The 26,647-nt window shown below is 52.2% G+C and overlaps 3 protein-coding genes across 13 annotated transcripts in view; all 3 read right to left on the minus strand.

The window, feature by feature from the left end:
- Window positions 1–524, minus strand: part of LOC108495128 (PHD finger protein 13-like) — a 4,153-nt gene extending 3,629 nt beyond the window's left edge. The window contains exon 1 of the mRNA XM_017810449.1: window positions 423–524. Within this exon, the coding sequence (XP_017665938.1) occupies window positions 423–524 (102 nt within the window). The remainder of the gene's footprint in view (window positions 1–422) is intronic.
- Window positions 525–2,850: 2,326 nt separating this feature from the next.
- ABCF3 (ATP binding cassette subfamily F member 3) lies at window positions 2,851–13,287 on the minus strand. The gene is made up of 21 exons (XM_017810546.1): window positions 13,176–13,287; window positions 12,853–13,000; window positions 12,701–12,780; window positions 12,334–12,389; window positions 10,481–10,578; window positions 10,243–10,365; window positions 9,705–9,971; window positions 9,430–9,510; window positions 8,828–8,887; window positions 8,481–8,537; window positions 8,256–8,278; window positions 7,614–7,669; window positions 7,265–7,465; window positions 7,027–7,103; window positions 6,749–6,793; window positions 6,284–6,416; window positions 5,603–5,691; window positions 5,308–5,399; window positions 5,001–5,133; window positions 4,562–4,649; window positions 2,851–3,755 (listed from the first exon to the last, which is right to left on the minus strand). The coding sequence occupies exons 1-21, from the start codon at window positions 13,246–13,248 to the stop codon at window positions 3,597–3,599; spliced, it is 2,139 nt and encodes a 712-aa protein (XP_017666035.1). The 5' UTR covers window positions 13,249–13,287; the 3' UTR covers window positions 2,851–3,596.
- Window positions 13,288–14,178: 891 nt separating this feature from the next.
- The window catches only part of AP2M1 (adaptor related protein complex 2 mu 1 subunit), a 28,588-nt gene continuing 16,119 nt past the window's right edge, over window positions 14,179–26,647 (minus strand). For 4 of the 11 annotated variants that reach the window (XM_017810549.1, XM_017810548.1, XM_017810551.1 and 1 more), the window contains exons 4-14: window positions 25,780–26,045; window positions 24,306–24,388; window positions 20,757–20,762; window positions 20,068–20,203; window positions 19,830–19,971; window positions 19,117–19,128; window positions 17,351–17,470; window positions 16,694–16,829; window positions 15,870–15,967; window positions 15,626–15,737; window positions 14,831–15,295 (exon numbers count right to left, since the gene is read on the minus strand). In XM_017810549.1, coding sequence (XP_017666038.1) covers window positions 15,161–15,295; window positions 15,626–15,737; window positions 15,870–15,967; window positions 16,694–16,829; window positions 17,351–17,470; window positions 19,117–19,128; window positions 19,830–19,971; window positions 20,068–20,203; window positions 20,757–20,762; window positions 24,306–24,388; window positions 25,780–26,045 — 1,246 coding nt within the window. In that variant the 3' untranslated portion in view covers window positions 14,831–15,160. Of the gene's footprint in view, window positions 15,296–15,625; window positions 15,738–15,869; window positions 15,968–16,693; window positions 16,830–17,350; window positions 17,471–19,116; window positions 19,129–19,829; window positions 19,972–20,067; window positions 20,204–20,756; window positions 20,763–24,305; window positions 24,389–25,779; window positions 26,046–26,647 lie in introns of all 11 variants that reach the window. The other 7 variants (XM_017810554.1, XM_017810556.1, XM_017810558.1 and 4 more) reach the window with 5 other exon arrangements.

The raw sequence follows: 26,647 nt of genomic DNA on the forward strand, positions 1-26,647 counted from the left end.
CCCCCCCCCCGTACACACACGGCCACACAGAGGGGACCCCCCCGTACACACACACAGAGGGCACCCCCCGCCCCCCGTACACACACACCGAGATCCACACCCCCCCCGTACACACACACAGAGCCACACAGAGGGACCCTCCGGTACACAGATGGGAACCCCCTCCCCTTCCGTACACACACCGAGGGACCCCCCGCTCCCCGTACACACACACATACGGACCCCCCCCCGTACACACACACAGGGTACCCCCCCGCACACACACAGAGCCACACTAGCCCACCCCCCCCGCACACACACTCACAGACGACCCCTCCACACACTCCTGAGGGCACTCCCGCACCCCGCGGAGGCCCTGCAGCCCCGATCCCCAGCATGCGGCCGACCCCCCCGCACGATCCGCTCCCCGCCGCCCCGCTCACCTCCTCGGGCGCCGGGGACGCGGGGCTGGGCACGGGGCTGCTCCCCGCCGAGCACGGCCCGCCGCGGGGGCAGGGTTCCGCCGGCTGCCCACCGGCGCTCATGCCGGTGCCGGTAGCAGTCCCGGTGCGGTGCGGTGCGGTGCCCGCCGCCGGTGGGAGCGAGGCTCGAGCGCCGCCCCGGCCGCAGGGGCGGGACCACCTGGTGGCGGGGAAGGCGGAGGCGGGGCCTCGCCTCGACCGTCCCGGTGCGGGGGGGGTGCCGGTGAGTGTCCGCCCCTCCCGGTACCGAACACCGGAGCGCAGCCAGGCTGGACGCGCCCGGACCCGCCGCCGCCGCCAACGGCAACGCCGAAGCACCGCCCACCGCCCGCGCGGGGTCGCGGCTCATGGAATGTTGAGGCTCGGGGGGGAACACCGCGCTCGAACGGTCCCCGCGCGCCCCCGAGGGCGGGGCGGCACCCACCACACCGGGGGGCTCCGTCCGACCTGGCCCGGAACAACTCAAGGGATGGGGCATCCATAGCTGCTCTGGGAAACCTGTGCCACTGCCTCACTACACTCCTAGGGAAGTCTTCCTGACATCCAACCTGAATGTCCCCCTTGCAGTTTAAAGCCATTCGCCCTTGTCCTATGACTATGTGCCTGTATAAAAACTTCCTCTACCTCTTTTCTAAATATTTCAATAGCAAAGTCCAGTCCAGAAATTGCATTTTCCTATTACTGGATGAGGATAGGCACCCCACGAGCAGGGACATAGGTAAGGCAGAGATGTTTAACACTTTCTTCAATTCAGTCTTCAACACCAATGATGGGCTTTGGGGGTCCCTGAGCTGGAGGACCATGACTGTGAGAATGATAAACTCCTAGTCAACCCCAAACTCACGCAGGATCTTCTTCTCCAGCTGGATCCCTTTATAGGGATGGCCTATGGGGCCTTATTGGATTCATCCAAGAGTACTCAAAGAGCTGGTGGATGCCATCATGAGACTTCTCTTGGTAATTTTTGAACTGCTCTGGGAATCTGGAGAGGTCCCAGTTGACTGGAAATGGGCAAACGCTGTCCCAGTTTTCAAGAAAGGTAACAGGGATGATCCTGGTGCCTGGTAAAATTATGGAGAAGATTATTCTGAGAGTTACTGAAATACACCTGAAGAACAATGCAGGCATGGGTCCCAGCCAGCACAGGTTCATGAGGACCATGAAAGTCCTGCTTAATTTCCTTTTAGGACAAGGTGACCCATGTAGTCGATCAAAGGAAGCCTTGACACAAAAAGATGTAACTTATTTGGATTTTGGTAAAGCTTTGGATACTGTCTCTCCAAGGATCCTTTTGGACAAAATGTCCAGCACACAGGCGGACGAACACCTCATGCAATGGGTGAGCAACCGTCTAACAGGTGCAAAGGGTTAATAGTGAATGGGTGACAACAGACTGGCAATTTGTCGCTAGTGGGGTTCTGCAGGACACAATTTTAAGGCCAATGCTCTTCAACATCTTCATAAACAACATGGATGCAGGACTTGAAGGTACACGGAGTTTGCCAATGACGCCTCCTGTATCTGAAGTAAGGCAGCCTAGTCAGCAGGCTCCCCTGATCAGTCAGCCTATAGCAGACCCTGACCACAGGGGGTCTTTGGCTGGTCCAGTCCTTGTTTTTTATCCACAGACTCTCAACCTGTTCATGGCTGTTACTCAGAGGCAGCTCTTCACAATCTGTCCCTTCCTTAACATAGAGCCCAACAGCCCTGCCCCTCCTTCCCAGCCTCTTCTGAAAGCTTATAGCCCTCCATTGCAGTGTTCCAGTTTTATGATGCGTCCCATCACGTTTCTGTGATAGCAATTAGGTCAGTTTTCTAGTTGCACCACCGTTTCCAACTCCTCTTGCTTGTAACCCATGCTGTGTGCATTGGGGTGGAGACACTTCAGGGAGGCTATCAGCTTCTTCACCTCTTGGGAGAAGCCCTCCCTAATAATTCCTTTGCGACAATTTATAGGTATTACCCGGTTGCTTCCTAAAGTGTTAGTGTTTCCTGGTTCCTCTCAGGCACTCAGAAGTACCTCCCCTTACCCTGCTAAATCTAGTTTAAAGCTCTGTCCCCTCCTCTTGCTCACTTCACACAGCCATCAAACCACAACTGGATCCTGGACCCTCCAGAGCTGACACTGGACCCCAGCCTTGCCCCCCAAGGTGGCACCTTAATGCCCTGTGGCACTCCAGTGACCAGTGGCACAATGTCACAGCTTCACACAACCCACCCCAGCTAGTTGCCTCCCCTGCACCACAGAGCTGCCATTTAATTTGGAAAGAATCATCTGGAAAGCATCTCCTGCTGGGCAACCTTGCCCTTCGAGCAGCAGCAAGACAACCTCCCCCTCACCCCTGCCAAACAAAGCCCCACAGCCCCCCAGCAAAAGGAGAGCATTGCACCCACTGCATCCTGGGTTTATTTACACCACAACCTCCGTGTGGGTGGGCAGGGAGGGATGCTGGACAGCCCACCCCCTGGGCCGGTTCAAAGGCAAGGCAGGCGAGGCGGTATCAGCAGCAGCACAGGGAAAGGAACAGGGAGAAGGGCCTGGGTGAACCAGGCTCTGGCTCCCTCGGCACTACAGACGCAAGCGAGCCCCAGCATCGGGGGGCTGGGGAAGAGGCGGGGTCACTTTTAGCAGCAAAGGCCTCATTTCCCTCCAAGGCAGCAGGGAGGACAGTGGCATGTGATGGAGCCGGACTAGTGTTCAGGCAGTTAAACAAAAAAACAAAGAAAGAAAAAGGCAGAGGGTGAAGCGAAGAAAGACGGAGAACAGTTCCTTTCCTGCCCTCCAGAGCACGGAGTTAAACCAGGGTAGGGATGCAACACCGCCTTCCCCCCTCTTGGCAGAGCAGCAGCTCCAGGCACAGCCTTCCCAGTGTGCCCAGGGCTGGGCGCAGCCCTGGCCAGTGGCAGAGTCCCTGGCGTGCCCCTGGCCACGCACAGCACCAGGCTCCTGCTCCCACGCTGTCCTTCCACCCGGCCCTGGGAGGGGAGACCAGTTCAGGTGGCAGTTTGATGGCATGGTTGACAGTCCATGTGGGCAGCAGCGTCCTCGGCGCTCTGCCAGGCACAATTGGGATGGATGCCAAGGTGGCTGAGCTTTGCCCTCCAGCCCCCGGCGCAGTCCGGCTCCCGCCTCCCTTATAGGAAACCTTCCTTCCGGAACTGCTCCTTCAGGATGTCTCTGTACTGGTCAAAGCCACCCTCGATGCGGGTCACGGTGGCGTTCTCACACACCCACAGCTCCTGGCACACCAGGCGGATGAAACGCTCGTCATGTGACACCAGGATTATACCACCCTGTCAACACACAAGGGAGAAAAATGGGAACTTAGTGGACCACAACCCAGGGCTCAGAGACAGTAGCATGGAGATCCTGTGCCCCTGTCCAGCCTGTGCCCAGCACTTCAGGATTCCATCCACTTCAGGGAAAACTGAACAGTATTTCACTGGCAGGGACCTCACTGCAGCCTTTTCTTCCTTCAGGGGGACACAGATCATGTAAAAATGAGGCATGTGCAGCAGGAACATATTTAGTCTCCACTCTTGGAAAGTAAGTGCAAGGTTTGCTACTGGCTTTCCAGGTCTCAGACAACTTCAAGGATGGAGAATCCATGCAAAGTCAGTAACACTGAAAAGGTGTCTAGTTAAGGCCCTGAGCAACCTCAGCTAAGCTTTTCTTTCACAGGAAAACTGCTCCAACTTGAGCAACAACCACTGATATCCAGGGCGATCACAGTCATATCTGGAGCCTGAGCCTTTGGAGGTCAGCCATAAAACGTGCCTAAGAAAGATCTGAGTGGCCCCAAGGCAGGGCTGAGAGCTGCACACAGCATGTGATAAAGTCACAGAGTGTAGGTGGCTGATCAGGATGGGGGACAAGATGCTCTCTGGGCTGCTGTTGCCTCTCTCAGACAAAGCCAGCAAATAAAACCAACCACCAGGAGGGACAGCTAAGGCAGAAATGTGACTGATTTCCCAAATTTTGTCCTAGACTTGAAGTCGCCACTGGTGTTGACCATCCACCTCTCACTGAGATACCAAATACCTTGAGCTGGAGGCTGCAGGAAGTGTTAGAAAAACAGATCTTACTGGGACAACCTTACCCGGAACTTATTCAGTGCCTTTGCCAGTGCCTCAATGGTCTCCATGTCCAGGTGATTTGTCGGCTCATCCAGAATGTAGAAGTTTGGACTGGAAGAGAAGGCAGCTCTGAAGATGCACTGAACAGGCTTGGGCTTGGTCCACTGCTGCTTTAACCACTTAGAGCCACAGCCACTGGCATGTGCCTGGCTCCAGGATCAGGGTTGCCCAGCTCCAGGGACACATCTCATCCTGAGCCCAAAGCAGTGGGAGAAAACCACCTGCCTCCTTCCACACCATCCCCCCACCCCCCAGGGTGACAACCTCCCTCCCCATAAAACCCCCCAAGAACAAGGCTTCCGTGGGGTAGCAGAAAGTTCCTGAACGCCTGCCTTCCTCCCAGTGAAGAAGACTCCAGGGATGAAGCCATGCAATAATTAACGGTATTTGGGAGAAAATTACCAGGGCATCGTCATCTGGGCAAAGGCCACGCGACTCTTCTGCCCCCCGGACAGGCTGGCCACAGGACGCAGGGCCAGCTCTCCCGAGATGCCGTAGCTCCCCAGCTGATGCCGGTATTCCTCCTCTGTCTTCCCTGCAGGATCATGTCACAACACAGCTATGGACACCTAGCATGACACAGAGCCCTCGGCTCTGAGCTCACGCAGCTGGGCAGCCTGTGCCAGACCAGCATGACAGGAGGAATTCAGCAGCACTTCCAGGCAATTCCCTCCCAAGCAGGGGGTTTGTGGGCATCTCCAAAACTCACCTGGGAACTTTCTTGCCAGTAGTTCTACAGCACTGATGTTCAAGTCCAGTTGATCCACATGGTGCTGGCTGAAATAACCGATCTTTAGGTTTCTGCAAAATAAGAAGAAGGATTGGGAGATGGTACCAGGCCCTGCAACCACGGCACTGGCAGCTGCAGCTACCGAAGAGGGGTCACATGTGTGGGTGTGCTGGACCCAATCCCATTGCTCGAGCAGCCATCACTCCAAAGCACAGCCCAGGAGCCTTCCAGCTGCACCATCCCTCCCAATCCCCCCGCTCTTCCTCCCAGGTACCTGTGAGCATGTCTGATCCCTCTGACTGGTGCCAGTTCCCCCATTAAGATCTTTAGCATGGTTGACTTGCCAGCTCCATTTTCCCCAACCTAGAGAAGAAGCAGCAGCATTGGAGAACATGAAATCCGTGAAGGTACTTTGGAGAGGGGGGCAGCAATCAAGGAATTTCATCTCTCATGGATGATGAGGGGGAGCAGGATGGGAGCATAACCAGTGACTCCAGTTAGCAGGAAGCTGCATTTCTATCACAGATGAGCAGCACGGGCAGCAATGTCGGGAGGTATTCCCCCCTCACCCTCGAGCCTAAGGATTTCCTGGTCCAGCCTCAGCTGCAAGCACACAGCATCTCTGCTGCCCCATCCAATGTAGCCCCCACTTGATGCTGCTGTCAGTTGACAGGGAAGATGGACCCAGTCTCTCCTCAGAGACATCCAGTGAAAGGATGAAGGACAATGGGTATAAATCACAAATTCTAACTGGTATTAGGAAAAATGTTCCAATGTTCCTCAAAATAAGGGTGATCAAATGCTGCAACAGGACCCAGAATGGGAGAAATAGTCCTCCCCAGAGACAACTGGACAAGGACCAGAGCAACCTGATCTAACATCAAAGCTGTCCCTGCTTTGAGCAGGGACCTCCCAGGGTCCCTCGCAGCTGCCATTATTCTGCAATCCCACATACCACACAGATACGGGACTCCAGGTCAGCAGAGACGGAGAGGGAACGGAAGATATAGTGACTTGGCTCGTAATAGAAGTCTACTTCATCTAGCTGCAGGATTGGGGGGGAGAACTTCTCAAAGCCGTCGGGGAACCTGGGAAGGCAGGAAGAGGTGAGAGACGGCCAGGAACCTCCCAGACCCTGTTCCTAGCCCTCCTGGGATAATCTCTGCACCCTCCAGGTGACAAGGAGGGCTCCCTGCCACACAGGGCCTCTAGGAAGGATGGTCACGAGAAGGAGACAAAGACCTGCAGCCTTGGCCCCAGGAGGGAACCCAGCCTGAAAGCAAGGTCTGTCTGGGCTCCCTGTCAGAGTAAGGCTGGACCACACAAAGGGATGGCTGTCCCAGCTGGGACAGGACCAAGAAGAAGTTCATGTCAAAAACAGAGCCAGCACCCTCCAAGCAAGGGCTCAGGTGACACTTACTTCATGATCACCTCAGATTCCTTGTCCACAGGTTTCAGCTCTGGCCTGCAAAAAGAGGATACACATAACCAAGGCGCCTTGAATGAGGGTGTGCTCTCACACCGGAAGCCCAGGTAGAGTCTTCAGCTCTGTGACACCTCATTCCAGCTTCTATACCAGAGACAAGTGCTTAAAGCCCATACCACAACTCTATCTGCCAGGCACACTGGGATCCTCTGTTTCTTCCCACTAGCACTGCCCCTCCCTGACCTCCAGAGAGGAGCAGGACAGGCACTCACAGCTTCTCCAACAGCTTGAGCTTGCTCTGGACTTGGGACGCCCGGTTGGCGTTGTAGCGAAAGCGGTCGATGAAAACCTGCAAGAGAGAAAAGCATCAGAGAACTCCAAGTCCCCTTCAGCACCAGCCACCCTGCATTGCTGCCAAACCTCCTGCAGCAATACAACCACAGGTCTAAAAGCAGAGAGAAAGGCACAAGGCTGGGAGAATGCCCCAACTCTACTGGCTTCTCCCAGTACCTGGATGTGCTCACGGTACTGCTGCTGGGCTTCATACTCTCGCTGCTGGTTCTTCAGCCGCTCCTCCTTGATCTTCATGAAGTTCTCAAAGTCCCCACGGTACGTGTCCAGCCGCTGCGAGTGCAGGTGGATGATGTCCGTGGCCACCGCATTCAGGAAGTTCCTGTCGTGGGACACCACGAGGATGGTCGACTGCCAAGTCTGGAGGAGACGGCGAGAGGGAGGCCTGAGCACCATCAACCAGAGCACAGGGGTTGGTCCCACCACCCAGCCAGGTGAGACACCAGTCTAGAGGACGTCTCCATTCCTCCCCCTTGCTTTGTATCAAGGCCCCCCATCCCCCCCCTACCTGCAGGTAGGTCTCCAGCCACAAAATAGCCCTCACGTCCAGCATGTTTGTGGGCTCTGAGGGAAGGGAAAGAGGCACTGAAGTCAGGAGAGATGGGATGGCTGGATTATGCTTTTTTCCCCAGAGGAAAGGTTAATGATCAGTGTTGAGGAGAAAGAGAGGCTGAATGGGGACCTTCCCTCCAGCTCAGGGGACTCTTGCGTAGGGTGTGATGGGGTGTGGGCACCAGGGGCTGAGGCTCAGGCAGGGATACTCCCCCCACTTCATACTGATACCCAGACCCTGGTGCCCCACAGCAGCATCTCACCCAGATCTCCCACCCAAGCTGGGGACTGCCCCCAGCATGGACTGGCAGCCAGGGCACATCTCAGGGACCAGTGAGGGAAAGGGAACAGCACTTGGGACAAGATGACACATACACCACCTGGCTGGGGCACGGATAGGGCTCTGCTGAGTGCAGTGAGAGTGGCTGCCCAAGCAGACTTCCCCGTGCCAGTGGAGCACCGACTGCGCTGCCAGGCCTGCCCGTCACACGGGGCTATTTTGGGCAGGCAGCTAAAGGCCATGGCATGTTCCCAACCCCAACAAGGGCACAGGCAGGCCCTGCAGTGGTGTCAGAGGGGACTTGCAGTATCAACTTACCATCCAGCAGAAGGAGATCTGGCCTAGGGAAAAGAAGACATGGGATCAGAAGCAGAAAGAGCATAGGGCCAGTTCAGTATCTCACCACACACACAGAGCTGTGATGCCTCCAATGGCCCCAACTCGAGAGCCTGAGTTGAGAGGACCCCCAGGCAGCACCCCTGCACCTCGCAGCATGGACAGCAAAGAGGCTTAACCCCATAGCATGAAGGCCTGGACACCAACCTGGCAAACAGGGCTCTGGCTAAGGCCAGTCTCATTCTCCAGCCTCCAGAAAACTCTCTGAGAAGAGAAGAGAATGCAGAGGGGTTACTGTTCAATGCAGAACCACTGTGTTTGCCTGTCTGCCAGCCTTTCCCAAGGCTCTTTTGGCTCTGTTGTCATCCAGAGGCACTTGTCCCTGCAGGTATCTCAGGCACAGCACGAGATCTGCGGTCCAGGAGGAAGGTGATTTGGCAACCCCCAGGGCAGATGGGCCCTGGATGGGCAGGGATAGACCCTTGTTCTATCCCTCACTTGGAACACCTCCCCATACCCATTTCTGGCTTGATACCCAGAGTTTAGCAACTCACTTGGTTGTCTGTTGTTGCATCTTTGCGTTAAAGCCCAGCCCAGCAAGAATGACAGACGCCCTGGGGAAAAGGGGAGACAATTGGAATCCAGGTACAGCATCCAACAGCAGAGCACAGTCCAAGGTCTCACCCACCAAGGGAACTCTGCTGCATGGCTTAAAGCCGTTCTGGTGCAGGAAAACTTCCCTACACACCCAAGGGCAGCACTTGACTGGGAAATGCAGCCCAGTGGGGCACAGCATCTTCATGAAGTACCAGGAGATTTGCAAGGATTTTTCAGCTCTTTGGCCAGGAAGAGAGTCTCACTACCACCAACATCCCAAAAACATCCCCCAGAAACCAGGAACCTAGGGAGGTCCGAGAGGAGCAGCAGCAACAATGCAAGCCATTTGGGGCAAAAAAAATCCCTCCAGCTTCAGGGGGAAGCTCAACTACTCCTAATCCAGCAGAGCTGTGGCACAGAAGAGACAAGAAAAGGCAGTAGAGAGAGCCCCATCCCCACGCTCTGGATCCCAGGGCCACAGTATCACCCTTCCATACCCCAAACCACTATTCAGCTCTGGCCATGCCAACAGACAGTGATGCCCACGGGGCTGTCTCACCTCGCTGGGGCCTTGTCTGCTTCAATCTCCTCCAGCTTTGCGTAGATTTCTGATAGTCTGGCACCTTCTGTCCCTTCCCCCCTGGAGCAGAACAAAGAGGAGCATGTGGGACTCACCAGGTTAGAGTTCGAGTGCTGGAGGAGGCTGATCTTCCCAGGCAGGACTAAGGTGGGCAAGATGCAGCCCATCCTCACCAGAGCCCTTCATTGGAAGGGAGAGACCTTACAACGAGACCTTGTGGTGAAGAGGCCACAGAAGGGCAGGTGACACCTCACCTGCCAGCGTTGATCTTGGCCGTCAGGTCCCTCTCCTCCCGCAGGAGGCTCTCGCGAGTGGTGTCGCACTCCAGCACACTCTGCAGCGCCGGCGTCTCATCCCCTGCCACCTCCTGCTCCACGTGCAGGATGCTGATGTGGGAGGGGATGCGCAGGCTCTGGCTGGCGATCATCTTCAGCAGCGTGGTCTTCCCCAGCCCGTTCCTGCCCACCAGCCCGTAGCGCCGTCCGAAGGCCAGGTTCAGGTCTGCTCCGGTCAGCAGGACACTAAAGTAAGAGGACAGGTCTGGGGTCAGACTGACCCACAGAGAGGAGATAACCAGAGCCACCTGCCCTGATGGGGGCATTTCAGGCTGTGCTGAAGCCAAGTAACCATTACAGGCTTCTCCTGCCCAAAGGCGAAGGGGTCAGTGCCCACCTTGCTTCCTGATCTTTCTCACACCCTCTGTAATTTCTCAACTGCTCTCTAATCCAGTCTCAATCCCCCATGGTCCAAAATCCCAGCCAGGATCTGTCCCACCTCCCCACCCACACTCACCGCTCACCGAAGGACACATCGAAGTTCTCGATACGCACATCATACGACTTGTTCTTGCCTGATGATTCCATGCGAGTCTCCTTCTTGCTGGAAGCTTGGCTGGCAGACGCCTCCTCAAGGACTCTGCAGGCCAGCAGAAGATAGAGAGGGGGCTCAACAGGAAAGCTTTGGTACAGCCAGATCCCAGCCCTGCTCAGCAGAACGGGATGGGGACGTTGGAGGCACCCTCCATACTCACAGAGGGCCAGATGACTTCAGGGAATCCCGCTCCAGCCTCTTGTCCTGCTTGGCTTTCAACCTGGCTTCTGCCTTCTCCAGTTTCTTGGCATTCACCATCTGGGACACGGAACAGAGTATGAAGAAGAGAGAGCATCTTCAGCAAAAGCCCCAAAAGCCCAGCTCTGGGAGAAAAGAGATCAGTCAACCTCTTAAGCCCGAAAGAAAGGGAGTGAGGTAGGACAGGGAAACTGGGAAAGACTCAAGCATATTTTCAAGAGGCTAATCAGGCTAGAAAACCACTTCAGGAATAAAGTCCTAAATCAACTGCTCATACACAAGTTCTGCCTCAGCAAGGCAGAGGGTTTGGCCGAACCTATCATATGTCCCATTTCTGTAGTTCCAGGAACCTGGATCAGCCAAGTCACTCCAATAGCAGCAACCTGCTATCCCAGTGCCTCCTCTGGTACACTCTGTACCCACCCTCAAAGAGCACCACAAGGTGTTTCCCTTCCCAACACATTAAACTTTCACCAGTTTGGAACAAACTCAGCTTGTGCAGTGGATCAGAGACAAAAAACATTTAATTAACCCTGAAGGCAAGAAGGCGCCAAGTGTTTTAACCTGGCCTCTGGTCTTGGCCAGGCTCTCAGCCCACTCCAGCTTATTCCTGCATCGAGTCAAATATTTGTGGCTGACCAAGAACACTCCTAGATATTTCTAGGCAACTCTGCAGCCACCGGAGCATGTTACAGACCCGTGTGCCAGACTGAAGAGCGCCTTGTTACTGGAGCTACTGGACCCCACACTTACAGGAGAGATTGAGTCACTCTGTAAACCATAACCAGCTCCCTGAATTTCCCAGTAAGACATGTCCTCCAAAACTTGACAGCCCTCCCAAGGCCTTCTCTGAATTGTCTCCAATTTTTCTGAAGATTATTTTTTGAGTTGCAGACACAAGAGCCAGAAAGTGAACCCAGCAGCAACACTCTGGTGCCAAAACCAGCCACAGCTGCCAGCTTTTACTTAAGACTCCCGTTCAGACATGTGGGGATAATGTTAGGTCTCAGTCTCCAAGCAAGGGATTCTCATTCTCAACACGTTAACCCATGGAAAGGAGAGCTCTGTGAGGGACCAGCCTGGTAGAGAGACTGCCCACCCTGTAGAGCTCCCTGCTTTGCAGATGCACAACTGCACCTCACCCGCACTCAAACTTTGGCATATCCAACGCAGATGGCAAGCCAAGTTCCTGAGAAGCTGCGCGTTCCATTGATAGAGATGTCCCGATTTCCTTCAGGTCATGGAGTGTAAGTGCTTCCAAACCTCTCTACTCCTGATCTTATTTCTCAAAGCACGACAACCTACAGCTGTTTCTAAAGCTGGGCTTACAACCTCTCCTACAGCAGCTCTTAGTTAACTCCCGACCTGTAACATCCTCACATTCTGCCACTAGGCAGGACTTTATCTCTCATTGAATATTCAAGGTGTCATCCTGGGACATTCTATTTTCTCAATCAAAGGCTTTGCTGTAGGAACCAAAGATCCTTGTGAAAGTCAGAGAAGATGCACCCTGAGCACCACCACTGCATCATCTATGCTTTGAACCTCATTAAGAAATTACAGCAAAATAGATCTTGTCAAATTAATAAGCTCCTGTTGATAATAACACCTGTTGAGCCCCTTCACCAGACTAAGGTCAAGAGATTCTCAGACTATAGAGAGCCTGATAAGGAGGAGCAGTAACCCCTGCAGCTGTGCCCCTAACCAGCACCAGCCTGTCCCCATTGCTCTCCAAGGGAGAGGTGACCGGAGCAGGGCAGGGCACCTGCAGCCCCACCTGTCAGATGCTCCCATGAGGGCACAGCCCCCACTTACCGAGGTCTGGCCTCTCTTCAGCAGCAGCCCCGGCAGCAGGTCCGCGCTGGTGTCACCTGCAAGGACATGTTTGGGTTGGTGAGCTCATGTGTCAGGGAGGCTCCACAAAGCACTGCCTTAATGGCAGCCCAAGCCCGGGCACGAATGATCCCTCTCCCAACAGAAAAAGGGGAACAAAGTGCATCTCTACTCCTTCACCTCAGGTTACCCCACAGGCACTGCTGCCCACAGCACAGCAGCAGGATGAGAGAGGGGTGCACATGTGAGTGGTGCCCGAGCTCTACTCCCCAAGGTCAGGTGTGCACACCCGAAGCCCCGAACCACTCTGAGCCCCGGGCATCCTGATGGCAGGGTGGGAGTCACTCACCATATCCATCGGTGATCTGGGAGAGCTGGATGGGGGCGTCCAGCAGCACCTGGCTGCAGCGCTGGGCTTGGCCCTCATCCCTGCGGAGAGGAGGAGGAGAGTGAGTTGGGGGAGCGGGGTGAGGGGGTGTGCGGGGGGCCGGGCGCCCTTACAGCTGCAGGGTGTTGAAGAGGCGCTGGCAGATCTCCCGGATGGCGCCGTCGTCCTTGGTGTCCTGCGACACCTCCCGCAGCAGTTCGCCCACCGCCTCCTCCAGCTCCTCCACCGACTCGAAGTCCGCCCCGCCGCCGTGCAGGATCCCTGCGGGCACACAGCGCCGGCGCTGTCGCGACAGGTGGCACCCGCCCGCTCCATCCTTCCCTGTCCCTCCCCGGCCGCCCGTCGCGACGCGGGTGCTGTCGCCACAGCGCGGAGGTGTCGCGACACGCGGCCGGGCGGGAGGCCGAGCCGCGGCGGGCAGGTGGGCGGCGCTCACCCGTCACGTAGGCGAACAGCTCTCCGTCCAGGTCGGGGAACTCGGAGCGGAGGATGTCGGCGCAGGACGCCATGGCGGGGCGGGCCCGGCCCGCGGAGCCGCCGCCGCTCGCACCGGAAGGGCCGGCGCGCGCTGCCGGGAAGAAGGGAGGTGGCCGCCATGGCGCGGGGGCCGACGGGAGATGTAGTCCTGATCTGACGCGCATGCGCAGTGCGCCGGCCGGAGGGGTCCCGCTGCCACGTGCCGGGACAGCAGCAGCAGGAGCGATGGGAGCGATGGATCGGGGGCGAGCGGAGTGGCCCGTCATGGCACCAGAGGCCGCTCAGCCTCTGCTTGTCCTGTCTCAGAGGGAAAGAGGCTTGGGGAGAGGATTTTTGGTGGTTTGGGTTTTCTTTTTTGTGTGTGTATGTGTTTTTTGTTTTGTTCTGGCTTCTCCCCTCCCTTTTAAAATCAGTGTTTCTGCTCTCAAACCAGGGTCACGACACTGCTGGTTGGGGTTTGGGTTGGATTTTGTCTCTCCAGGTCTGGGGAATGAGCAGTTAGACACCCTCATCTGTTCACAAACTGAAGGCCAAGGGGCTGAGCCAAGGGCCAGGTACAGCTGGTACCCTCAGCTACCGGGCATGGTGCCTGCCTTGGCCCTCAACACAAAAAACAAGTTAAAAGGGAAAACTGCTTCGAGTTCGTTCAAAAGGAAAGGCCACCAAGGTTCATTTAAGCCTGGCTTACAGGGGGCTGGGCACACCTCACCAAGAGTTCAGTTCATCCCAGCTGCAGCCCCAGGGAAAGGACCGTCCTTTCCCCAGGGAGCTGCAGCACTGGTAGACAGCTGGAAACAAAACATCACTTGTCCTCTTCACCTACTTTGCAGTTCCTTTCCAACCCCCAGGCAGCCCCGGGCAGGGAAAGAAGCACAAGCAAGCCCCGAGACACTGTGGCACAGCCCAGGGAACTGCCCCAGCTCTTGCAGCACCAGTCCCAAACAGCAGTGCAGGCAACCTTCTCCATTCTACATACTTTATTAGATTCAGAGCTGGACAAATCACAAAGTGTACAAAATGGAGACCACACTACCAGAAGCAGGATTGTGGGTAGCAGCAGCATTCCTATGGCCCAGAAGCGTTTGGTAGAAGTGTGGAGAGGGCAGGCTGGGGCAGGGGGCTCTTACCGCCAACTGCATTTGAGATTCCCCGAGGACAGACCCTGTTCACATCCTGACAGAGCTCAGCTGACCCACGATCCCTGGGACAGCAGGGCCACATCTCCAATTTGTTTGGAAAGGACAGACTGGCTCAAGCCAGCAGTGGGTGGGGGTAAATGCTCCAAAGACCTGAAATGCTGTGCCACCCACATACACACCAGTAAGAGCCTAAACCCTCATCCTTTTTGGTCACAAACCTTCCACGGCAGGACTCTATACTGACGACTTTGCAAGAAATAAGGTGGTGGTGGTGGTATCTGGTGAGCCCACCATCTCCTGTGGTGAGGGCCCAACATACTCACCACGCCAGGCATCTCAGACTGGCCAGCAACATCTACCACAACAGCAATAGCTAGTACAGAAGCCAGGGTAACTTCAACTCAGATTTGTCCAGTCTATGTTTAGGTCTATTCTACGAGTACATATGCACAAGAACTTCAAAAATACTAGGATATGATGCAAGTAGTGAGACACCAACAGAAGAGGAGTTTAATGGTGGACGTTCCCTAGAAAGATCACAAGAGGATGGGAGTTAGACTAGCCCTTGCCCACCCTGGGACGGGCAGCAGGATGCTGCTGCACCTCTGCACACGACTGGGTTCTGAACTTCATCTGCAGCATGGGTGGTAACTGAGCACAGGCAGGCGAGTCCGCTCCCGGGGTGAGCCACAGGGTCTTTCAATCTGCATCGAGGGGCCAGGCAGACGTTTCTCTGAATGTAGCTGAAGACCGAGGAGAGGCAGAGCATGGCTTGGAGAAGAGGGAGCCCGCCAGCCTGCTGGGGCTAGCATCTGGTCTCGTAGATCCCGCTCCTGCCGATGTACCTCACCCATTTTATCACATCGTGGTCACTGTAGTTCAGCTTTGGCTCAAAGACTTTCAGGTAGCGCACCTTCAGCCCAGAGGGTGCAAACGGGACCTATTAAGAGAAGGAAAGGCAACAGAAAGCATTGGAATGGGGGTAAGATGCTCTCCGTGCACGAATGCCAGAAGGCCCCTGGGCTATGCATCTAGAAATGGACACCAAGAGCCACTGTTCCCTTCCCTACTCCCTGCATGCATGGTGTCAGACTGTAGTAGCTCTAAGGGCAATTTTCTTCCATTAGCTTTGCCACCTGGCTGACCTCATGCTAGGAAAAGTCACCTGTCAGCTTGGGATAGTGAACACTCAAACCCATGTAACTCTCAGAAGGGACTGACTAAGCTTCTCTGAGGTCAAGTGCACCCTGGAAGACAGGCTGGGACTCACCTCAAAGTTCATGGAGATGGGAGGCCGAGCCCACTTCTTCTTGTCATTGGTGGGCAGCAGTTCGATCTCCGCACTGATCTGGGATTCCTTCATTCCAGCCATTCGTTTTATCCTATCAGACAAAGCCCAGAAGTGAGAAACTGCCCAAGTTCATTGTCCCCTTTGCTACACATGCTCAGGGCAGACAGGACCACTAAAGAGACTGCCCCTCCAAGCCCTACCCACCCCTAACATGCTCACTCACTTCCAGACGATGGCATTCTCACTGGCCTTGTACTTCGCCTTCCCTTTCATACAGATGACTTGCACTCCACTGGTATTGAGGGGTGTTGGGATCCGGACCTGGAAAGCAGAGTCTGGTGAGCAGGGGCGAGGAGACTGCAGCCTGGGCACTCTGTGCAGTCTCACACTGTCTGTCCTGGACCCCTTGGCCTTCTCTCTCCTATCTTAGGGCCCAGAAAACATCACCTATCAACAGCATCCTAGGCTAGTCCTCCAGTTTCTTGCTTTGAAGTAAAGGTTCAAACACACTTCCATAATCCACAACAGACAGTAAGGAACAGGGCAGAGCCCTCCAGGCTGCAGGAAACCTGGCTAATGTTGGGCAGATGAGCTCAGGAAGGATGCCAGGCTGGCCATGGCATTGCACCAGGCTCTGGACAGCCCAGCCTTGCAGCAGTGAGCCTTTCCCAGACGGGAACTAACCTGCAAGGCCATCCTCAGCCTGTCTTACACAGCTCACAGCCTGCTGCCTGTCTGACATACCATCAGATCATGCAGACAGAAGAATATAAAATTTTATAGTGGCTGAGAGAGTAAGTGAACAGTTGCTGCAAGGAATGAGGCCCCTGCCAAGGTGGCTGTGCAAATGAAAACAGCTTCTACCTTCCTACTCTATGGCAGCCCCCTTCCACAGCACAGCAACATCACACAGCTGGTGGGACACTCAGTTCACTCTTTTAGCCCTGTACAAGCTTGAAGACTCATTTGTGAAGACTCCGCTGCAGGGGGCATAAACTAGTGGCATGACTGCCAGGCACAAGAGATGACAGGTTTTTATTATCTTACCTCTATCTTCTGGGCCAGCAAGGAAGGTTTGAAATTTGATTTGATCACCACCTTCACTTCCAGCTTGGTCCGACCCACCTCCCGCACCAGTGGGATCACACGGAAGGGAAGGATAATGTCCTTAGTGGTTCGGTATCTGTAGGGATGGAAGCTACAGTGAACTCTGAGAAGAAGTTAATGCCCTTATGGTCTCAAATTGTATCACCTTCAAAAAGAGACAGTCTCTGCACACAGCAAACAGCTTAGAAACATCAGCCAAAAAGGGAACCATCCCAGAAGGAAGCAGCAGTAGGATCTGTGCTGCCATGGGGCAGCAATGGTTTCTTGAGTCTCAAGTTTTATATCTCGTTCCTACCAATGGCCCTGTTCAAAGACACCAGTTTTAAATACTAAAAAAACCAGACAGAGCAAACAGAGAAGGTAAGAAAACCCACACCCAACACTACGATTGTGGCAAAGAAAACTACGCAGTTGAGTTTCATCCACATTTGTAACAGATGGATTTGTGGGACACCCTACAGATTCCACTCTGAAAAGAAGGCAGTAAGTGTGTATTTTTTAAGTGCTCAAGGGCTGCAAGTCTGGCTGGGAGCAGCAACATTACTGTAGCAGCAAGCAGATGCCAACACCAGCCTGTTCACCCCCCTACCACAGTACCTCATGAGCTCAAATTCTCCATCTGGTGGAATGAAGCTTATGCTCCTCTCGGAATCAAACTTGCTGAGCCTCACACACTGGTGGAAAGTGCAGTCATCGATGGCAATTGACTGTTTGCCGCTAAAAACACAAGACACGAGTTAAACAAGTGCAAATTGCAGCCCTGGTATCTTGGTGCAGTCACAGTCTGTCCAGGCAGAAACTACTCTACAGAGCATGTTGCCATCGCAGGTGTCCAGGAAATGGGGAGGCAGGGAGAGATGTAGGGGACAGAAGCCTCTTGGCTCAGACTTTCCTTGTTTCACCACCACAAAAACCATATTTCAGGAAGCTTGTTTGAAAGAATTCTCTCCCTCGTCTCCCCAGAGAGGAGAGAGCTTACAGGAGCACCCTTTTGGCATAGCCAGCAACACAATGCTTGGGTCTGCCTGCCAGCAGCACTCAGTACTGCAAAGACAGCTCTGCCAGCCCAAGTCTTCCCACAGCACAGTTCAAAAGAGAGAAAACACTTTCCTGTCCACAAAGCTATCCCACTGCCACACAGCCAGGAAATGCCAGGTTCAGGGTCTCCCTGTTCAGAAATCTCTTAACAGCTGTTCATTTCCACACTGCCAGCACGTGGTTTGATTCTGAACTGAATTGCCAAGACCACAATATTATGACATACAAGTCTGTATCTCTCCTAAAATCTACACAGATACCACCCATCTATCTAGGCACATCAGCCTAACCTGCCAGCACTGAACTTGGGCCGGGTACCAGTCTCTGAGAATACAGGTCCTGAGGCCAACCAAAACCCCTCGGCTACCAAGAGGGACCAGAAGATGTGAAGGCAGGAGCAACAGAAGAGGCAGCAGCGTAGCAATGTGATACCTAGGCTGCCTCAACTGCTGGAACTGTCCAGGCTGCCTCAACTGCCTCAACCGTCCAGCAACTGCTGGACAACCGTGCAAGTGTGCTGAGACAGTGTGAGCACTACAGGCAGGTTCAGCTGTCCTAGGAACCACCATCACCAGCTCAAAGGGGAAGCAGACTGACCCCAGGCTGACTGGCTGTCTAGTTACACAGCCCAGTGGTGTGATTTGTGCTTCGCAAGCAGGAGTTAGTCTTTCCTAATCTGTTGACCAGATGACAGGCAATGTTAGCCAACTAGTTCCTGTTTCTTTGGAAAACTACTGGGAAAGCCCTGCTGCCTAGCACTGCTCCAAGTCTCAGGCAGCATTACTCAGGGTTGGCCTTGCCACATGCTAGATGCCAAAAACCAACTGGCAGCAGCTGTCCCTTTTGAACACCTCATAACTAAATGCTTCTAGAGAGTAATATTTCCAAGCTCTTAACCACTGGATAATCACAGCTAGGGAGAACCACCTAGAAAGAGTCCCTGCTCAACTTGCTTCTGTAACTCAAAAAAACCAGTACATTACAGGCAAAGGCACCCGGCACAGCAGCTTTGTGACAGTGTTACTGACTCTTCAGAGGCCCATGCAGTTGACATTTTCAGTAGAGTAAATCCCCACAGGGCTCATCAGCCACCTCAGGCTCATTCATTTTACTAGCTCAATTCAGGTACAGGAAAGATGGCTTAAAGGTGACAGTGAAGTGATAGCTCTTGGCTTGGTTCTAAGAGAAAAGGCAAATAGCAGCTCAGCTCTGTTTACAGGAACCATCATGGAAAGTGTCTGAGATCCAAGTTACATGCACAAGTCACACGAAGCAAGAGACAGGGGGAGAGCAGAATGCACATACAGCTGAAGCAGATTATCTACCTTCCCAATTCACTGGGGGTCAGCAAAAAACAAAACAAACAACCAAGAGAAATACAGATGAGTTGCAAATTGTTAGCGAGAAGAAAGTGGAAGTCCTTTTGCTTTTATTTCTTCACCCCAAGCAGGAAGGCTGGAAAAGGCCTAAGAGCTGTTTTCAGCTTCAATGTGGGTACTGGCTGAGGTGCAGGTGGGAGGGAGGGAAGCTGAGCTCTCGGAAGGGATGTGCCTCCAACCCACATGGCCACTGACCACCTGTAAGCCGCAGGAGGGGCTTACCCACTGCTAGTATGTCACCTGTTCTACTTCGTGGGAACAGTCCAGGCAGAGCAGTCAGAGGAGTTCCTTCAGTGTTCCTTGGGAGCACTGCTACTGCTCTTATGATTCAGAGTCTCTGCACTGACTAGAACTGCTAGAGATACAGATTCTGGGAAAATCCATCTTGAGGAAGTGTTTCCAGCTGTAAGAACTCTTAAGAGTTCTTAACACTTAAGACTATGTTTGAAAATACTTAAAGAGCTGTAGAGAAGCTCTGTATTAAGGCCCTCAGGCTAGTAGTTTGCATGACAACTGATCTACCCAAAGTTTTCAGTAACATCTGAAGGGAAGAAAAAAAAATGAGCTTTTTGTCTGTCAGATCAGAAAAGCTATTAAGGGTTGCCCTTTCATAAGTCCCTGGTGGCAAGTGGCCACCAGGTATAACACCTCTTTCTTACCTTTTCCCCGTTTCATCCGCAGTCCCTTTGCCCTGTTTTTCAATGACAATCTTGTCATTCATGCCAAACTTGCACTCTGGCATTCCACTCAGATAACTCTTCATCACCACTCTGCCAGAGACATGGGCACTCAAAACCTGACCTGGTTAGAAAAGATCACAGTTCAGAACACTTAAAAGAGTCCCCACTCCCAGACCTGGAGGGGGAGAAGGATGCTAGCTCAACACCTTCTACTTACCCTGTGGGGACATCAAGAGATTCACACTCTCCAGCACATCAAGAAAGAGCTCATTGCGACGGTATTTGATTCCTTCACGTCTCCATCCAATCTGTCCGGTCACCTGGCTGGTGATCTGAGACTGCTCTTCCTTAGTCTGAAGGAAAAAAATGACATCTTAGATCTCTAAATAAATTCAAATACTAAGAAACCTTGCTCTAAATATAAGAGCAAACAGTTGCCATGTATTACACATAAATGCTTTTGTCACTGAAGATACAGGTGCTGTCACACCTCACATGATTTGGTCATTCTCTGCTCAATATATCAAATTCTATGCCTAACCAAAAATTGGTCATAACAACAGCAGCAAAATTTCTTCTGTTTTGTTACCTAGTCCATTACGCTACATCAAGGTGCAGGCAGGCATGAGCTCCACCAATGGCACTCGAATCATGTCTCAGACTGTCACATCAATCCATGTTAAGCACAGAGGCAGCTTAACATGGACTGGTGTGGCAGTTCACACCCTTAGACAACATGAAACCCCAGGGCCACAAGAGAGCTAATCCCCAAGGCCTGTTTCTCAATGACTGCAGTCATTAGGGTTACATACCAACACTAACCTAGCATACATCGAACAGCACCCAGGCTCTACGTCTCCAAAAAGCACCAAGGGTTGTGTAGAGAGGCACAGAGAGGATTCCTACCTGATGCTACAGGTGGGGTCCAGTCACACGCAGAAAGTCAAGAAGTAGATGTATAGTAGCAAGCGCAGTGTAGACAGGGTTAACAGGCAAGCAGGTCAGTAGCAAGAGAAGGGAGGAAGGGAGAAAGAAGCAGATTAGGCTTAAGGCTACCTGAGGACAGGAAAAAAGCAGGTCAGCTCTTTGTTAATTAGGTAGCTAATTAGCACAAATAAGATGAGGAGTTTTGGCCTTTAGCTCCCTGCAGGAAACCTAGCACCTCAAGCAGTGAAATGGCTTTTCAGACTTGGCCCATTATGGACAATACAAATACATGGTGGAGCAGAAGGAGTGACAGGCCAAATACCACTCCCAAAAACGTTCCTACGCAGAGCAGACTCATGTTGGCATTCCTAAAGCAAGCCTTGGATATTTACCATGGCACAGACGCCCAGACTATGGGAAGTAGCAGGCACCTTAAGTCTGGGTCGTGTATAAAGTGTATAAAGTCGTATCCTTCTTATTTCTGCCCTTCCACCACAACAACTGCACAACACACAAGTGGCCACTGCAGCCTCGTGCTGGGCCCACAGGGGGGCACTACATGATCTCAGCTTCACACCAGCAGTGCCTTGGCTTCACACACGTTCTTGCCACAGACATGGTCATTTCCTGAGCAAGCAGAGACATTATCATATCATCTAAGAGACAGAGTTTTATACTCCCCTGGGAACTGACTAGGTAAGTGCTCAATGCAGTACACAAAGTACCTCCCTTTTCTGTCCCACAGAAAAACTCCACCTCCTTAATTTGCCTTGTTCAATGCTTTGTTCAGGCTTAAGAAGAGCAGTAGATTTAATACTCAGTGGGTCTGGCTTCCAAAAGGACACCGATCATGTGTAACTTCCTCATCTCCTGCAACAGCACCAGTACCACGACCCTCTACCAGCTACTATGCAAAGTGACTGGATGGAGATCACCCAGCAGCACGAGCATTCCCTACGGGAGGCACTGAAGACACCTGGGTCTGAGCCTTCTCAGGAGCTGGTGCTTCCCAGAGCTGGACAAACAAGTCAGCTAAAATGGTCCAAGAATACTCGCCTTATGCTCAGTTGCCAGCCTGTCGACTAGGTTAAAGATAGCCAGCTACCAGCAGGTTTCCTGGCCTCTTGCAGCTGGTGGCAGCCCTCTTCTCATTTTAAAAAGTAACACTAGGATTTTAGCACTGAGTACATCTAAGGTTTGGACAACTCTTAGTTACAATGTTTCCCCAACTAACACACCCAGAAAGCACTTGCAGAGGAAGAAAATTACAGTGTATATCTAGTTAATGAAGTTTGCACAGATGGAGATAGGATCTGAAGGGTGAAAACAAAACACAGAGCACAGCTCCACCTCGAGCTGTAAGAGCAAGTTTATCCTCTGCTGAAGGAAGATACCCGAACCAATGCCTTCCTCACTTCTGGTTCAAAACACCAGCACAGCCTGCAGTCCTGCCATTTGAGTAGTGGGCTACTTCATGTGCACGGACTAGAAGTGAAACCATGTGCACACCAGCAACTTTTAAAACCTGTGTGGCAAATCGCTCCATTCCCAGAGCACAGGGCAAGCAGTAGCAGACGCACTTTCAAAGAAAATAAACCAGATCTTGTATTCCGAGATCACCTGCCCTGGAAAGACCACTGTAGCCATACAGGGTGGGCACTCAGAGTGCAGCAATTCAGGATGCCTCAAATCTTTCACTGAGAATAAAGTAAAAAAGTTGGGTTTGTCAAGTCTGCCATAACTGGATTTTGGTCCTTAAATTCCACAGGACACAAGCCCAAGGAAAGCACCATCAGGAACTAAGCAGAGACAAGGAACACAGATGGCAAGCCACCTAGTCCCAGATTTTGGTCCAAGGTACATGTGTGAAGCTGGCTCTAAGTCAATGAGCAGCTGAAGGTTTGATGTATCAGACACCAGACAAGGAAACACGGCAAGTACTGTTTCCACTGTTGTCCTTGCCATACTGCACCTGCAATGGATTACTTCTGCTTTTTGAACTGGGCTGAACAAAATTCCAACCCCGAGCAGAAGAACTGCTTGCTTATGTAAAGCTGAAATCCAAACTCCTCTTTGTAAGGAATGAAGGATGATGCTGTGGCCATGGTTTGCACACAAGCAGCACAAGAGTTCGTTAAAACAGACAAAAGCAAAAAAAGACTGAGGGAAGGAAACGAGGGTGGTGGTTAGTTCTGAGTTTTCCTAGGAACAGGAGCTGACTCAGCCATCTTCAGTGCTGACTGCCCAAATTGTCAGACTGCAGAAGGCCAGAGAGATTTACGGTAGGGCTCGTGACGGGGATGCAGACCGGATGCACTCATATCTGGCCCTCTTGCAAAACAGTTTGCTGTTCTAGCAGGAAATAGGTTGCTCAGGGGCAGCTTCTCTCTCATCTCCTCTTGTGATGCAGCTAGTCTTGCTACTAGATTAAAACTTTAAGAAGGAGTTCTCAGTAAGTCAGTGCTGAGGAACTGAATTGAATCAGAGCTTCCACAGACTTTGACCTCTGCTTATCCTAAACAAGAACGGTCACCGCACAGGCTCTTGTTTGCTTCTGTTTGTACCTGGGGCTGAAACTTTACTTTGCCACAGACTGCTTCAGTACAGACTCCCAGCTTTTTTTTCCTGACTCACTGCTACCCAGGGGAGAGGACTGAGCTTTAAGCTAAGTCCTCATTATTGACTTCCATAGCTGTGTTAGATGGACAATAAGAACAATATTCCTTGGGGACACAAGAAACAGACTGTAAGTGTCCTTCGGATTCAGAGGTTGCGCATGAGCTTCCAAGATAGAAAGTCTAGTTTTGAGGGCTGTGGCCTGGAATAGGTTTAGAACTAGTTTAAACACAGTCACAAAACCAGCCAAACTTAAGTGTCTTTTTCCCAAGGCGCCCTTTATCTTCTGCCTCCATGTAAACTTTATTGCAAGGGTTAATACTATGCTAAATGAACAGCAGAGATTCTCATCTCTAACATGAAAATGCTCGGGCTGTACCGATGCTGATCTGCAAGGATGTCACAAGTAGAGACAGAGCAACATCAGCTTCCTGACTGACAGCAAGATTCACAAGGCTGAAGAATACTTCATTATAAGGCAGGCACGAAAGCCTGACAGCTCAAAGCACTGAAGGCTGGTGGAGAACAGACCTGCTCAGTGAGATTCACACACAAAAGAGCTATTTCTGGCTCAGCAGGTAGATTTGTTTATCCTCTGTCAGGAGCTGACACAGAGCAGAGTCTGATGCCAGCAATCATTTACATGGGACAAGGGACTGGCATTATCCTAGCTCTGGGCCCTTGCTCCTTCATCCTACCATGTGCTAGGGAACATGAGGTCACACAGAGCAGGGACACCTCGAACAATGTGCCACTGAGCTACACCCCTGCCAGGGTGTTCTCAATCTACTCAGGCACCTTCCTTCAGTACAGGTCAAATGCTTAGATGGTAATTAAGACCATACTCTCTTGAACAGGCTTACAGAAAAATAACCAGCAGAGCAGAACCATACCCCAAATTCCCCTGGTTACCTGACTCTTGATGCCTTGCTGAGTGATGAAAGTCTTCAGGGCACCTGTTTCAGAGTTCTGAGGATAGCCAAAGTCCAGGATTTCTACAGAAGGGTAAAAGAAGGTTAGTTCAGAGCTGCAAGGTATAAACACACAACTATGCTAACCATTCCTGTAAGGGGACAGCCAACTACTGCACAGGCACCGCTTACACACTGACTTTCTGGATAAGTCACTGTAGCATTCCTTACTAAGAGAAAAGAAACATTCTTGCTACATTGAGCCAGTGCAATAAGTTGGAGAGAAGGGGTGATGGAAAGCTGTCCAACTGATGAATTTGCTGATTTTTAAACACAACTGCACTTCAGGACTAAGTATCAACTAGGCTAGCCATGTGCACGGGGCACACTGAGTTTTTCCAAAAACATCCAAGAGACAATAAGGAGGGTTAATCCAACAGCAGAGCAATCTATCTTTGCAGCATTTTTTCAGGTTTTGTTGTTCTTATGAAGATGTAATAACAACCAAAATCTGAAACAACAGCTGAGTAGTGGCACTGCGTGGGAGGGAAACACGGTAACTACAGCCAGTTCATTTAACACCTACTGCCCTCAAAGAGGAAGAGAACAACCCTCAAGAGATCCAAAGGAGAGAGAAGACCACTAACATGACACTGAGCAACACCATACTGTGAGGTTTGATCTCATTGTTGCCTATAAGGAGACCAGCAGTGACTGACCAAAGAAGAGAAACTGAAGTCTCTTGGTCTGCCCTGAGAGAACAGAGAGAACATCACTGTGACCCCTGGTTAAGAATCCCAGGACACCCATACGTGGTGCTTTGTCTGGAAAACAAATTGAAACATAACTAATACAAAGTGTTCATGCTATGTGAAACAGGGACAGCTCAAGGGCACCTCCACAGGCAGGCTGATATCACAAGCAGCTGAAGGGACACTGTGTCATTAATCTGTGGTGTGATATGGAGCTGTTATCACTGGAGGAAGTAGGGCTGAGACAGAGCAGGTTGGATTTGATTGATTTCCTTCTGTTCAGGAGTGAGCCCAAAAGGCAACTCACTAGGGGCAACCAATTGCAGCTTAGGGTAACTGCCACCGTACACTGCTAGAGCCACCTGGGCACTAGCCGGTCTTGGAGGTGCTACTGACAGTCCTCATTATATACCTCAGCATAAGGACAGGCCAACATCTACGCAGGATCCCCTCAGAAGCTGGGCTCCAGTACCAGCTGCCTCAGTTATACAAGTGCACAGCTCCCAAAACTTCAGGAAAGTCAGCCACAATCAGCACAAAGCTATGGGCTTGAGGTGCCATCCACACTTGCAGTACAGATGGCATTAGAAAGCAGAACATGTAATTTTGAACTCCACCATACATGTTAAAAATACTTCAAGGATTATTACTACATCAAACTAAGCTAAGGATTTTAGAATGACCAAGTGCAATGTCCTGTAGCAGATAAGGGAAACATCTCACCATCCAGCAGCTCATAGATCAGCACAAAGTTGTTCTTTATGTTCTCCTCACTGATCTTCCCAAAGTAGGCAGTCATCACGTCACACATCTTGTAAAGGAACTCGAACACCATGGCAGCGTTGACATTCTGCTTGGTGACAGCAGCCAGCCAGATGTTGGAGCGCTTGACATGGAAGAAACTTGTGCGGGCGATGTTGGTGACCGGCGAGCGCACCTGCTGCCGTGCGTGGATGACATTGACGCGGAAGGCGTCGACAGCATTCCGCCTACGAGACCACCACCAGAGGTAAGTCAGCACCCTGAGCATGAACCCCAGCTGGCTGCACAGTTCTGCTTATGCGGGTACAGTCAGGCACCGAACTACACACACCAAGCTCACCTAGAAAGAGTGCCTGGGGATGTCTCTAAGAGGGACAAGTCAAGACTCTGAGCAGAGTTAGACATCAAATTGTGAACAAACTAAAGGAGAGAGACTGCTACTGGTCTCTAGGGAGCTTTGGACTACAGTGTAACTGTAGTAAGGAGTCAGATGGCAACAGAACCTTTCCTTCAATTAATTTTGACAGCACTCCAAATTGATTGCCATAGCTGGGAACAAACACATCAGCAGCTTATGGCTCCAACAGTCCAGTTTTGACCAAATACCTAGTTACTGTCTATGCTGCATGCCCAGGTCTTCACACTCTTGCCCCTAAGCAAGCTGCAGTCTCCCAAGACATGTGTCAATGGCAGTTTCTTCCAGAAATACCAAGGAGGAAAAAAACAGAAAACCCTGTCCAAGTGACCCAACAGATGTCAGTGCCCAGGTACACCCCAAAAGGGAGCTTTAGTCCTCAGATCCACCTCACCTCCATACCCCACGCACCCT

Source organism: Lepidothrix coronata, unplaced genomic scaffold, assembly GCF_001604755.1.
Source record: "Lepidothrix coronata isolate B3197 unplaced genomic scaffold, Lepidothrix_coronata-1.0 Scaffold29, whole genome shotgun sequence".
In the NCBI taxonomy this organism is placed as follows: Eukaryota; Metazoa; Chordata; class Aves; order Passeriformes; family Pipridae; genus Lepidothrix; species Lepidothrix coronata.